Source organism: Panthera leo, chromosome F3 (assembly GCF_018350215.1).
Source record: "Panthera leo isolate Ple1 chromosome F3, P.leo_Ple1_pat1.1, whole genome shotgun sequence".
In the NCBI taxonomy this organism is placed as follows: Eukaryota; Metazoa; Chordata; class Mammalia; order Carnivora; family Felidae; genus Panthera; species Panthera leo.
Genome location: NC_056696.1, coordinates 63,226,180 through 63,240,629, shown reverse-complemented (window position 1 = coordinate 63,240,629; position 14,450 = coordinate 63,226,180). Strand labels below are relative to the sequence as shown.

At 61.1% G+C, this 14,450-nt stretch overlaps 1 protein-coding gene across 4 annotated transcripts in view; it reads right to left on the bottom strand.

Annotated features, from left to right (window-relative positions):
- Positions 1-13,131: 13,131 nt before the first annotated feature.
- The window catches only part of OLFML2B (olfactomedin like 2B), a 36,789-nt gene continuing 35,470 nt past the window's right edge, over positions 13,132-14,450 (bottom strand). For 2 of the 4 annotated variants that reach the window (XM_042925299.1, XM_042925298.1), the window contains exons 8-9: positions 13,613-14,184; positions 13,132-13,337 (exon numbers count right to left, since the gene is read on the bottom strand). In XM_042925299.1, coding sequence (XP_042781233.1) covers positions 13,230-13,337; positions 13,613-14,184 — 680 coding nt within the window. In that variant the 3' untranslated portion in view covers positions 13,132-13,229. Of the gene's footprint in view, positions 13,338-13,448; positions 14,185-14,450 lie in introns of those variants that run through there. The other 2 variants (XM_042925301.1, XM_042925300.1) reach the window with 2 other exon arrangements.

Below are 14,450 nucleotides of genomic sequence, written 5' to 3'. Positions count from 1 at the left end.
AGCGAAGGTGCCGGAACATTTAGCCTCTCGCTACGTGGCTCTAGGGGTCACGGCTCAGGCGAACGCGACTAGAAGCGCGTTCCAGCGAATTCCGTCTCCCCCGGATCCATAACCTGGTGCAAGTCAGCAAAGCGTGAACAGTCCGAGCAGGGGAAAATCTACGCTTAGGAAGACAGCTGGGGGTCTCAGGGGCTCCCGTGGCAGCATCTCGCCCTTCTCCTTCCCAGACTCCCCCCTGCAACGGCTGGGGTGTGCCCGTCACCCCCGCGGGGCGGTGCGGTCCGGGAGGCCGGGAAGCCGGGCTGCGTCCGGGCCACTGGTGCCACGGCGTGCCTGGAACGTGCCACTTGGGGGCATCTCAGGCTGACCCGGCACTTTTTGGTTGAGCTGAAGTACGGAGCGGTTGACAAGGCCACAGACAGTCCCGGTCTTTCCAGCGGACGGGACGGACCGGCACCTGTCGCTTGCGTCGGCACATCCTCGCTACGTCGCCCCGGGCAAGCGTTCGCGGAGCCTGGGCCACGCGGGGCACCGCTGCCCGGATGCTGAGGCGGGACCGCAAGCGACACGCGAGGGCCCGCCTCCCCGCGGCAGGGGCGGCAGCGGCAGCGGCAGCCTTCCTCCTCGCTTTTCGATTCCCCCCGATGCCGGTCCGTGGCAAGCGGCAGGCGAACCCGGAAAGAGGCCGCGGGCTGTGGCTCTGCAAGCACGGTCCCCGTCCCACGGTGGCAGCGGCTCTTTGGGGTCCGCTAGAAATGCAACCTCTCTGGCCCCAGCCCAGACCCACTGAGTCAGAGGCCGAGCCTGGGCCCAGCAACCTGCGTCTCCACGAGCCCTCCAGAGGACGGTGACGGGAGTTCGGGAACCACCCACGAAGATGCCTGTCAGGGAGGCTGGGGGCGTGGAGAACGCCGGGCATCCGACGGAGCCGGACCTTCCCAGGCCGCCATCGCTGGGGCCTTATGGAAACACCAGGAAAGATGTTCCCGTTGTCACTCCCTTTCTGGGAGTCCACGGGGGTCACATCTTGAACATCCCCAGCCTCGCACCCCTGGTGGCATCACCTGCCCCCCTCCCTGCTGTTGGTGGCCCGGCTGTCAGCCGGGGGGGGGTGGGCATCGGGGCTGCGCAGAGGGGCCCCCGATCACAGGGGTGCACCCGCTCCGTCAGCAGGCCCAGGGCTCGGGCTACACCCGGGAAACGGACACGGATCTCCCGGGGACCGAGCTCCTGGGGGTCCCCCCGCCTGGAAGGGAGAAGTCTCCTGGGCCACCGGAAACCCTCCCCGGGGCAGGGAAAAACTCTGGGCACCCCAGCAAGAACGCCCTGGCCCCGCCGGCGACACGTGACGTGCCCCCTCGTCCCCATCCGTCACCGCTCCGAAGACAAGGTGGGCCGGCTGAGGCTCTGACCCCTTCGATACAGCGCTGTGTTCCTGCTTCTCAAACTCTGCACGCTGGAATCACCCGGGGACCTTTCAAAACGGCCGCTGCCCGGCTCCCACCCTCAGACGTTGTGACTTCATTGGTACAGGGTGTGACCCGGCCGAGGGTGGTGCCGCGGACTCCTGCCCAGGTGATTCCTACGTGCGGCAGAGTCCGGGGACCCACGACCGGTGTCTTTCGAGGCCAGGCCCTCACTCGTGTTCTGATGTCTATGGAGCAGCGGGAGGGGGGAGCGGGGTTCCAGGGACAAGGAACAAACGTGTCCGCGTCATCAGACAGAAGCGAGACTTAGCAAAGAGCTGGTAAAGAAGAGAGGGGGAGCAGGGAGGGCTGGGCGGGCTGGTGAACATTGGATTCACTTGCGGAGATGATGTCACACATTCCCCCGTGATGCTAGAACTGGGGAAACGCATGAAAATAACCATGGCTGTGAAAACGGGGCTTTCTGTGAAATGGCACATTCTTGGAAGGAGCGGGAGCGGGGAGGGGGAGGGCCGGGCCAGAGAGGGCGCCGGAGGGAGACTGGCTCCCGGCCTCCGGAGAAGCGGGGAGGGGGGGGTGGACATAACGAGGGATGGTTTGTGCCATTGGCATGAGGGATGGTGCGGGAGGACAGCTGCTGACCAGAGGAAGCTGAAGCCCCAGAGGGAAGAAGCCAGGAGGGAGAGGAGGAATCGGTGCTAAGAAAACACACGGACTTAAGGGCGCCCGGGTGGCTCCGTAAGACATCCGATTCCGGCTCGGGTCATGATCTCACCGTTCGCGGGTTCGAGCCCCACGTCGGGCTCTGTGCTGACCGCTCGGAGCCTGGAGCCTGCTTCGGATTCTGTGTCTCCCTCTCTCTCTGCCCCTCCCCTGTGCGCGTGCTCTCTCTCTCTCTCTCTCAAAAATGAAAAAACATTAAAAAAACCAAACGCACCCAGCTCCGGGCCGCGTGGGGGGCTCCCATGACAAGGCTGAGTGGCCAGCTTCTCGCCCTGCAGCCCCTCTGGAAGGGACGAGACACAGCAGAGGGCAGTGCACCCCTTCAGGAGGGCACCGGGCCCCAGGCCAAGGCCACCAGGAAGCCAGGCCCGAGGCAGGTGGGCGAGTCCCGGGCACAGGCGTCGGGGCTCCTGTGTAGGGGTGCAGTCCCCCTCATTCTTCGATCTCACCCTTCCCTCCGGGAGAGCCATCCACGCGTTAAGTCACACGGAGAAAAACGGCCTGCAGATAAAACCAAATCACACAGGCTCTTAAATTCCCAGGTGAAAGGCTTTCTGCCTGCTCTGTGCACTCGGGAGACTTCCCGAGCCCCGGCGTGACTGCGACCCACGCGCCTGTGACGAGCCGTCTGCTGGGTAAACGTGCCAGCCGGGCCGCACGATGTGACGTGGCCCCCGAGATGCGCCCTTTGGCGTGTCCCGGGAGGTGGGCAGGCAGGTCCCCTCCCTGCTGGTGTGACGGCCGGGAGGGGCGGGCCCGGAGACCCCGCCACCCCTTCTGGGGGTTCATGCTCTCCCCACAGGGCTCCTGCCGGAGGGTGTCAACGGAGACGCTGTTGGGGCTCCAGGAGGCGCCGTTCGGGGTTCTTGGAAACCGATCTCAACGTCAAGTGCTTCGAGATGCTGAATGTCCTTCCCTAGCCGGCGCTCCTCCTCCCTGGGCACAGCCTTGCCAGGCCAGGCTGCACGCCCCCACCCCCACACCACCGGAGCCTTGCCCCAGCCGTCCCCTTCCCCTGGGGCATCTCGCCAGCCAGCTCCGAGGTGCCCCGGGATCCGCACAACCGCTGAGCGCCTCGGGGACTCTGGTCAGCGGTTTCCTGTGGGAGAGAGGCCACGGCCTCGGCTCTCCACTTACTGGAAGGCCTCCCTCTCCCCTCTCTGCCTCCCGTTCATCCTGACCACCGGCCTGGCCTCGCAGAGGAACAGAAGTGGACTGGCTTCCCCGGGGGGCAGAGCGGCAGAAAGCCTGGGGGCTGCGACCCACCGCTGGCCCTTAGTTTTCAGGGGAGGGGAGGGGAGGGGAGGGGAGGGGAGGGGAGGGGAGGGGAGGGGAGGGGAGGAGAGGAGAGGAGAGGAGAGGAGAGGAGAGGAGAGGGAGGGGAGAGGAGGAGAAGGGGAGGAGAAGGGGAGGAGACGGGGAGGGGAGGGGAGGGGGAGGGGAGGAGAGGGGAGGAGAAGGAGAGGGGAGAGGAGGGGAGAGGACAGGAGGGGAGAGAAGAGGCGGGGAGGGGAGGGGATGGAGGAGAGAGGGGAGAGGAGGGGAGGGGAGGGAAGGGGGAGGGGAGGGGAGGAGGAGGGGGGGAGAGAAGGAGAGGGGGGAGAGGAGGGGAGAGGGAGGGGAGAGGAGGGAAAGGACAGGAGGGGAGAGAAGAGGAGGGGAGGGGATGGGGCTGAGAGATGGGAGGGGAGGGGAGGGGAGGGAAGGGGGGAGGAGAGAGAAAAGGATGGGGGAGGGGGAGGGGAGGGGGAGAGGAGGGGAGGAGAAAGAAGAGGAGGGGAGGGGAGAGGAGAGGAGGAGAGAGGAGGGAGAGGACAGGAGGGGAGAGAAGAGGAGGGGAGGGGATGGGGGAGAGATGGGAGAGGAGGGGAGGGAAGGGGGGAGGAGAGAGAAGAGGATGGGGGGGAGGGGGAGAGGAGGGGAGGGGAGAGGAGGGAGAGGACAGGAGGGGAGAGGAGGGAGAGGACAGGAGGGGAGAGGAAGGGAGAGAAGAGGAGGGGAGGGGATGGGGGAGAGAGGGGAGAGGGGGGAGGGGGAGGGGAGAGGAGGAGAGAAAAGAGGAGGGGAGGGGAGAGGGGAGGGGAGGGGAGGAGAGGGGAAGGGAGAGGTGAGAGGAGCGAAGGGGAGAGGGGGGGAGAGGAGGGGAGGGGAGAGGAGGGAGAGGACAGGAGGGGAGAGGAGGGAGAGGACAGGAGGGGAGAGGAAGGGAGAGAAGAGGAGGGGAGGGGATGGGGGAGAGAGGGGAGAGGGGGAGGGGGAGGGGAGAAGAGGAGAGAAAAGAGAGGAGGGGAGAGGGGAGGGGAGGAGAGGGGAAGGGAGAGGTGAGAGGAGCAAAGGGGAGAGCGGGGGGAGAGGAGGGGAGAGGAGGGGACTCCGGGGTCAGGAGCCCACCTCCTGCAAAGTGGCAGTGTGTAGGACAGTGTGTCCGACAAGAACGCCATAACCCCCAGGTTGCCCCCGTGAAGGCCGTCTTTTCTGGAAATCCGGCACGGAGGGCAGTGGCCTGTCCGTAACAGGAGACACAAAGGAGTCAGAACTCGGCTAAGGTCTTTAAGGAGGGGGTTCCGCTGCCGACAGAGCGGCTGGAAGGGTCAGTTGACTAAGGGCAACCACAGCCTGAGGGTCAAAGGTCCTTCTGTGCAACCAGAATGGGGCTCTCTGGTGACAGCCTGCCTGTCAGCCCGTCACGGCAGGCCACCGCTCTGAGCCAGGCCCCGGCCGAGCCTGGACAGGCACCCAGAGGCAGAGACGTCCTCCAGCTGCAGCCAGGCTGGCCGGGGACACGCATGCAGGCCTCAGTGGCTGGGAGGCGGCCAGATGTGGTGCGGGCTCGGACACGGGTGAAGAGGGCGGAGGGGTTGGGCGCTGTGCCCAGTGAGCCCGGGAGGCCTTCCGGAGGGAGGTGGCTTTGGGCAAGGCCGGGGGGGGGGGGGGGGGGGGTTGGGGGGGAAGAATTCACTCAGGTAGTGCTGGGGGGGGCGGAGGATCACCTGCCAGGGCCTCCTCGCAGGGGAAGGGAACAGCCTGAGCAGAGGCAGGAAAGGTGAGCTCCAGCCGGCGTGGCCTCCGTGTGGGAGGCCTTTCGTGCCCCGGGGGAACCAACGCGGCTGGTAGGGTAACTTCCTGGATCTCAGAGCACCGCTTTGACGCAGAGATTGGTTCTGGACAACCCCAACTGGTCCCTTGAACTTGGATGGCTCTCTCTCAAGAAAGTCATGCCCGGAGGAGTTTCCTAGAAAGACCGAGGGCTCAATCTGCGTAAAGGGAGTCTGTGCTTCGCTGAAAGTCAAGAGCGTCGCTGTCCTCCCACAACCGGAAGGCGCCGCGTGGCCCTCAGACTCACTGGGCCCAGCGGCCCTGGGGTCCAGGGGTGCCTTCCACAGCACTTTTGACAAGAGTCCTTCTGGGCTCGGAAGGTCTGGAGGGGCGTCTCAGGGGCCCTTTGACAAGCGGCAAAGCCAGCGGAGCTAACCGTGATGGAGACCTTCTCTCCAGCCGGGGCTGGTGGACGAGGGGAGAACGCGCTCTGCATGAACGGGGGGAGCCGGGCCGGCCAAGGGGTCCGAACGACGAGACACAGCAAACGAGGAGCACCCAAGCTCAGGGGTCTCACTGAGGCCTCTTAGGCAGAGGTGGGGGGTGAGGCACACACAAGATGTGTGGGCAGAGGACGGACGGTTCCTGAATCCTCTGTCTCGGTCCGGAAACGACTGTGGTACCTCCCCCCACCCAATATCCGCCGGGGCACCTGCTGTGTCCTTACAACCACTGTCCTGTGTCTGAGCGTCTAGGAGCCAGAGATCCCCGATGAGAACGCCCTCCCCTCCGGGTCTCCGGGCTCAGGCAGGAAAAGCCAGCTTGTCATGGAGCGAGGAGGGAGGAGGGAGGAGGGAGGAGGGAGGAGCGGGGTTCTTCTGAGGGCAGCGGGAGGACTTGGACTTCCCGGCTTCCTCTCCAGCCCCGAAGTGAGGCTGCTTTGTGACTCTGGGAAGTTCACCAGTTTTCCGGCCCGTTCCTGGCACCTGCTGCTGTTGGCTGCACTTTAACCCCCCCAGGCACTACCAAATTTTCCCTGGTGCTCCCAGGCCAGGCCACCTCCTCCGGAGAGAGAGCTCAGCTGAGGTCACATCGAAAATAACCCCGAGGAGAGCCCTGCTCCGAGCTGCTGTAGCTGATTGCCCTTTGCCCTCCCTCCCTCCCTCCCCTCCCCCACACACAGGGACCATCCCCACAGGTCACATCACATGCCCAACGCATAGGGGTGCCGTGCGGTAAACGTTTCATACGACTCGTTTGCCTCTGGCGACTCTGGGAGAGCTTGACAAGGACAGAACTCCAGGGACACCATGCCACGAGGCGTGTGTAACTGCTGGCTTCCAGACGACAAGCCCTTCCAGTGGGAAAGCTCACGGGGCAGATGAACCTTGCTTTACACCAGAACACATTCCTGAAGAGTCACAGATCATCGTTTCTGCTCTGCCTTATGCCAGGAAAACAAAACACAAAACCACAGCAAACACGAAGACGGCGAGTTAGAAAACGGAACATTAGAAACAGAAAATAGCAAAAGATGCTCAACGTCACCCAGCACCGGGGAAATGCAAACCAACGCTGCAAGGAGCGGCCATCTCTCACCTGCCAGAACGGCCAGAATCAACCGCACAAGAAACAAGCGTTGGCGAGGATGCGGAGAAAGGGAACCCTCGTGCGCTGCTAATTGGTGCAGCCACTCTGGAAAACAGTGTGGAGGGTCCCCAAACAGTGAAAACTGGAACTGCCCTATGACCCGGCAATTGCACTCCTAGGTATTTATCCAAAGATGCAAGGACACCAATTCGAAGGGGTACACGCACCCTTATGTTTATAGCAGCGTTGTCTACGACGGCCACACTATGGAAGCAGCCCGAGGGTCCATCGACTAATGAATGGATCGAGAAGGCGTGATATATACCTACACACACACAGACGTGCACATACATGCAAGGGGCTATCACTCCGTCAAAAAGAATGCAGTCTTGCCATTTGCAACAACATGGATGGGGCTAGAGTGTATTAAGCTAAATGAAATAAGTCAGAGAAAGGGAAGCACCCATGTGATTTCAATCACATGTGGAATTTAAGAAACAAAACAAACAGGCAAGGAGAACAGGCGGATGGCGGGGCGACTGGGGAAATAGGGGAAGGGGATTAAGAGCACATTTAGGACGATGAGCACCGGGTGACGTATCGTATAGAAGTGTTGAGTCGCTATATTGTACGCTTGAAACTAACAAAACACTGTGTGTTCACTATACTGGAATTAAAATGAAAAACGTAATTTAAAATATGTAAAACAGGGGCGGCTGGGTGGCTCAGTCGGCTGGGCGTCCGACTTTGGCTCTGGTTATGATCTCACGGTTCGTGGGTTCGAACCCCGCGTCGGGCTCCGTGCTGACAGCTCGGAGCCTGGAGCCTGCTTCGGATTCTGTGTCTCCCTCTCTCTCTGCCCCTCCCCAACTTGTGCTCGGTCTCTCAAAAAATAAATGAAAAAAAAAATTACAAAATACATCTATAAAACAGAACCGGGAGAGAGGCCAAGACAGCATGGACGCCCTAAGACTCCAATGTGCTCGCTACGGTGAGACACAAGTTGGCCGTAAACTCCCCAGCAGCTAGCATGAACAGAGAAATTCGATTAGTTTCCCAAAGCGTCACGTATACACTGAGCTTTGGGACACGGAGTCCTATTTCAAATCCGTGAGTGGAGCTGCTCTTCAGGAAGATGTTTGGGGCGGACTTGTGGGTTCGTTTTTTGTCTTTGCGGGGCAGCCCTGCATTTAGGGGAGAGGCCTTTCCTCACTTGGTGTCATCAGGGTGTGGTGTCAGTCCCAGAATCCCCGCCCCCTCAGGGAGGCAGGCTGTGGACCCGGCTCACCCATCACATCGGACCCTGGACCCTCTCCGGGGCATCTGCGACCTGAAATGAGGACACCTGGGGGCTACAGGTGGTTAAAGCAGAGTCTGTCACGAGAGCATCTCCGGACGACTCCCGCGTCCAGCGGGAGCCCCAGCAGAGCCCCAGCAGAGCCCCAGACCTGACCTCGTTCTTTCTTTCCCATGTCTTGAGTTTCCAGGTTTTCCTGGAGTCTGTGAACTTCCCAGATCCTTTCCAATAAAATCTTTTTCGTTTAAGCTCACGAAAGTCTTTCTGTTGCCGACAGCCCACGGCTCCTAAAGACACGGGTGCCAATGAATTCACGTGGAATAGGAGAATGCTCTCGGAGAGCAAATAGTCATCTTGAGTTGTCTTCTTAGGAAGTCACAATCCAAGACCTTTCATTTGCACGCACAGCGTTCGGGACTACTGCTGCCCTGTCTGGGGAATTGGATGAGACCCCTTTGGCGGTGGGGGGACCTTGAAGACGGTCTGAGTGTGGAGGAGAGGAGGGGGTGGTGGGGAAGGTATTCTAGAAGGGCAGAACCTCGGGGTGTGACAGGAAGTGGGTGGGAGCTTTCGGCCCGGCCCCAGGAGACACTAGACCCCACGTTCCCGAGACGGGGCCAGACCGCGTGCTGCGTTCTCCAAGGCGACGTCCGGGACGGGTAGAGACTTTGAAACTCTTCACCCACATTAAAAGTGCAAAATCAAAATGGAGTTGGACTTTTTTCAAAGGGGATGTTTGGGGAGGATTCCTTGGGAGAGAGCTTCTTGGATCCCTACTCTTTCCCTGGGGTGGGGCGAGCCTGCCGGTCTCCTCAAGGCTAAGCGGGCAGAGCGTTAGGTGGACCCACTGAGACACTTCACCCATGTCCCTTACAGTTTGGGGGTCACAGCGGATGAGTGACTAACTCCATTTGGGATAGGCTGGGAGGGAGGGAAGGTGGGCTGGCTGTTACGTTTCAGCAAAGATTACTTAGTGGGGGCAACCGCTTCCAGGCTCGGTCAGGGCAAATGGGTTGGCCATTGTCTGCGGACCAGATATGGCCACACGTGGGGTCTCTCAGGTCTGGTGTAGAGGGACAGTGATTTTAGCAGAATGCTGCCGGAGGGTCTCACGAAATTCCCAGGGGCAGGGGAAGGGGTGGGCAACCAGGCAGCACGGGGACGCTTTCGTCCACATGAAAAGCAAAACAAAAGTTGCTTAATGATTACAGCCCTGGAGGCCCTCCTATCAGCCTGACAGTCACAGGGACATCATCAAAGCAAGATCTGTCAGCAGTGGGCTCGACAGGTTTGAGGGAGGGGACCCAGGAGGCAGGTGGAACTGGTATAGGGTGTTTGCGAGACGCCATCACGGGGTGGGGAGGCTGGAGAAGGTCAACGGCCGTCGTAGGGCAGACGTGGAAAATACCAAGAGCCAACCGCACAGCATCACCGTGAAGTCTTTGTACCAAAAATACTGAACCGGGATGTCATCAAACCTCTAGATCTAACTTCCAGTTTAAAGGAAAAACAGGGGAGAGAGAAACAAAAGAAACGTTTGAAGGAAGCAGTCAGGTCATGTCAGCAAGGGATATTCTGCCGAAAAACCAACATCGTTTCCTCAGCAAATCGACGGCAGGAACGGAAAGGGGCAGAAGAGCGGGGAACAAATCTGGACTAAAAGAGATTTGACAACAATTAATAGCGGGGCGCCTGGGGGGCTCAGCTGGGTAAGCGTCCACTTCGGCTCAGGTCACGATCTCACGGTTCGTGGGTTCGAGCCCCGCGTCGGACTCTGGGCTGACAGCATGGAGCCTGCTGGGGATTCTCTCTCTCCACCCCTCCCCCCACTCAGGCTCACTCTCTCTCTAAAAATAAACAGATTTTTTTTTTTTTTAAAAAGGGTCCTCGAGCTTATATCCCAGGGGACCATCAAGGGAAGTCCAAAAGGAGAGCAGACTTGAGGAATCAAGGACTTTGGCTTTGGGGGGTGATAGCGGCCGGTATTTTTCACTTAGGTTCCTCGCACTGCCTTGTCTGAACCTTCCGCGAACGCTCTCCCCATGCAGGTGGGGGGTGCTCCTGTTTACAGAGGGCAGCCAGGCTCAGAGAGGCTGACTCCAGGTCATGTGAAGGCCAAGTGGGGGAGCCAGGACTCACGCCAGGCACTGGGGACGGTTCCCTCCAGCGGACATCCGGCTTCACCGCGTGGTAGCCGTCGGGGAAGGCGGTGCTGGGTCGGCCTCAGGTGCGGCGGCCTCACCGAGCGCCCCGAGGCCTGGGCCGTCCCGGCCCCCCGCTGCCAGCCTCCGGAGGTCTGCCCGCTGAGCCCCTCACCGTCTTCTGCCTCCGCCCAAATGTCCCCTCATCGCACAGACGGTCCCCGAGCTGCCTTTACAAACAGCCACGCCCTCCCCTTCTCCCAGTTTTCTCTAGCTCCTTTCCCTGCTTGGGATTAGTGCCACCTGTCACCTTACACAGAAACGCATTTCCTTCTCCCTCCTGCTCTAGAACAGAAGCACCGTGAAGTCAGGACTCGGCCAGCCCCGGAGGCTCCATGAATATTTATCGAACGAATACATGCGCACACACGAATAAAATGAATGTAAAAAAGAGGGATGTTAGTCATTTCTTTCTCTACTTTAGAAAATCACGCTGCTGGGAAGTACCGTAATAGGGGGGAAAAAGCACACTTGACCCTTAAACAACACGGGTTTGAACAGAGGTGTATTTTTTCCGATACAATACAGCACTGCCCGTGTATTTTCCTTACGATTTCCTTAACATTTTCTCTTCTCTGGCTTCCTTTACTGTGACGTACAGCATATAACGCATAAAACATAGCAAATATGTGTTAATCCACTGTTTGCGTTATTGGTAGGCTATTAATAGCCATGTTTTGGGGGAGCCAAAAGTTATAGGTGGATTCTCAACTGCACGGGGTGGGGGGGGGGCGGTCCTACTCCCCACCCCCACCCCACCCCCACCCCCCCGTGCTGTTGGAGGGTCGAATGTAAATCTGTCTTCCCGTCACTGTCACTATCGAGAGGTGGCAGAGCCCAGAGGAGACTCAGCAGGTTTGAAAGCCGGAAGGCCCCCCCCTCTTCTACAGGTGAGGGGAAGGCCAAGGTCAGAACTCACCTGGCCGTTGCTCTCTCTGCAACCATCTGAGAAACTGATTCTCTGATTCTTCGTGTTCCCAAAGGTGGATCCCATGATGAGGAAGCGGTCTGGGGAGTCCTGCCTGAGCTCAGGGAAGCCGCTTCCGACCACCCGGCCTCGGGCCGGGGTCACGCTCCCCACAGGCCCGACCACCTTCCTCTTCGTCCTCCTTCCGGCCTGTGGGAGCCGAGCCGCCGCCCACCTGGCCCGAGTGGGCCGTGGGGCCCGAGAGTAATGAGCTCACACACACGAGCTGCAGCTGGCACCCCAGGGGCCGGTCCTCGAGGCTCTTGGCTGGAGGGCCAGCGGGTGAGGACGCCCCACAGAGGGGCCGGGAGAGTGCCGCTCGGGTCCGTGGCCAGGTGTTTCCAGGCCGGAGAGTCAGCGAGGGGGCGGGGACGTGCCCTTCGCACCTGCTGACCACCTCCCCCCGGGGGCCCCGGACCGCGACGTGGCCAGTCAGGGCAGCCGCTCCCCCGGCCCAGGCAGCACCACTGTCCCCTCCCACCTAGAGGCTTCTCAGGCCAGGGCCCGGCTGGCCGGGGGATGCGGCCTGTGTCCCGGGATCCCGCGCCCCCACCTCGCGAGCTGGGCCCCTCGGAATTAATTCTTTGGCACCACAGCTGGGCCCTGACCGAGCCTCCACCCCTCCTGACTGCCCCCGGTTGCCGGTCCTGTCGCCCGGCCCCGAAGGCCACCCCGTCCCGGAACCCTGGGGTCTGAGGCCTTTCCGGACACCGCAGGGCAGGCCAGCTTTGAGGTTAGGGCCGAGGCTTGGACAGGAAGCAGCCCGGGGAGCCCTGGCATCGTGAGGACAGCAGCAAAGAGCCGAGGCCAAGGGCGAGGCATAGGTCACAGGGGGCAGATATCCCGCACCGGACTCGGCCGGCCGCCCAGCGGCGAGGTCGCCAGGAGTGGGTGGTGGGACGGGCCCCGGTCCAGCAGGCTGGCAACCGTCAGCACGTCACTTTGCAGGGACGGACGGAAGAAGCGGACGTTTTCATGCGTCACCCCGGTCCTCAGAGCAGCCCTGCCTGGGGCTCGAGTCTCTGCTATGGTTTCCAAGCCAGGGCCCGACCAGAACACCTGTGCCCCCTCCCGCCGAGCGGGGCTCTGGACACGGGCACCAGCCGCCATCTGTTTGAACCCTGGACACGCCACCTCTCTCCCTCTAACCCTCCTGCGGCCGCCAAACCTGACGGGCACCTGCATTTGCTGAGGAAACTTTACCCACGAAGCCCCGGGACAGAGAAGTCACTGGGTGCAAGCGGAGGGCGGGGTGGGGGTGGAACCCCCTGGCCACACAGGGAGGCTGGCCGTAGCCCGGGGGTGGCCATGCGGGCCGTGTGTGTGTGTGCATGTGTGTGTGCTCCTGTGTAGGGGGCACCTGAGGTCTGTACAGAAGGACTCTCCGGGCAACTGCTCCCCCAACGGTGGGGGGCAGGGGAGGTGGGACAGCGTGGTGACATGATGTGCCTGACTTCCAACCTCATCCTCAGGGTCGGCCCTCTTCCCACAAACTCAGGAGTCACCTGTCGAGGCTTCTCCGTCTGTTTTGTGTCATGAGGAGGCGAGCGCAGGCCGGTGGGCTCAGCGGCGTCTGGAGAGGGGCCGGGCCTTCCCTTCCTGTATACGCTTCCCGGCAGGGGGTGGGGGGCTGCTTTCAGAGCGGGGCCGAGTCCCCCCCTCAGGGGAAGGTGGGCAGGGGAGCCCCGCGGAATGGGAACAGTCACCACGAGGATGAGGAGGGGGAGGCCGACTGAGCAGACTGATCCGGCTCCGTCCAGACCCCCCTCAGCAGGGGAGGTGGCTCAGGGCGGGTACAGCTCCGAGGGACAGGATCAACCCTGCCGGACACAGCCACGAGGAACAAAAACGCGTTTGGGTGGTGGTTTTACATTTCCTCTTTATTTAAAAAAAAAAAAAAAAAAAAAAAAAAAGCATTTTTCTGGGTTTTTAAAACTTCTCCAATAATAAAAATTTTCCCGCCCCTTAACGCTTCTTTCTCGCCTCCTTCACCCCTGCTCCTGGGGCCTTCGGCCTGCAAGACCCGGATGGAGAAACCTTTCCAACGGCCGAGATCCGGGAGCTGGAGGGGCTGAGGGTTTGAAGGAAGGTGGTTCCTGGTCAGAAGGAGAAGTTCATTTGCACAAAAATATAAACCGTGGAGGATGAGACCAGCACATACGTGTATGGATTGATCTACAATCCACTTAAAAAAAATAGACCCAAACTGTCATTTTACAACTGCAATATTATACAAAATATTATATATTTTTTAAACCACACACACCCACCCACACACACGCGCACGCACGCACACAAGGCGCCGGGGGCCCCTCTGCACTTCCGCACGTGGGGACGGGCGTCAGTAGGCGAAGATGACGTGGTAGGTGACCTGGTGCCCATTGTCCCAGGCGTAGAGCAGGCGGTCCTTGGGGTTGTAGTCTATCTGGGTGGTGTACGAATACTCGTTCTCAAACAGCAGCCGGGGCACGATCTGCGTGTTGGTGTGGGTGTCGAAGGCGTAGGAGATGTTGGCGTTGCGCTGGTTGTGGCTGTCCACGGCGTACAGCACCCCGCAGATGACGAAGCAGTTGCCGTACAAGTGCCGCCGCAGCCCCGTGCGCCACGTGGTCTCCTTCTGCGTGCTCAGGTCCGCGGCGTTGAGCTTGCTCAGCACGATCACCTCCTGGCTGAAGCCCTCCTCGTCCAGGGCCGGGTAGATGAGCCACAGGCCGTTCTCGTCCACGGCGAAGTCCACGTCCGAGTGGCCCTGCCACCGCCAGGGCGTGGCCTCCTCGTAGGCCACGTCGTGGAGCATGGCCCAGGCGGCCACGAAGCGCTGCTTCAGGTCGTACTTGATGATGTTGCGGGTGAAGGCGCGGTTGTAGTAGAAGGCGCCGCCGTATACCACGTGACCCGTGCCGATCCAGCTGTAGGGCAGCTTGTAGGAGTTGCTCCAGCGACCTGGGGGGGGAGGGGGGGGGCAGTGTGATGGGACCCGCCAGCGGCCAGGGGTCCGGGCCCTGGGGCTGCGTCTCCGCTCTGCCACTTTCTGGGGGGCGGGGGGGGAGGAATAGGGGGAAGGGAAGGGCAGTGTGATGGGACCCGCCAGCGGCAAGGGGTCCGGGCCCTGGGGCTGCGTCTCCACTCTGCCACTTTCGGGGGGGGGGGGGGGGGGGGTGGAAGGGGAATAGGGGGAAGGGCAGTGTGATGGGACCCGCCAGCGGCTA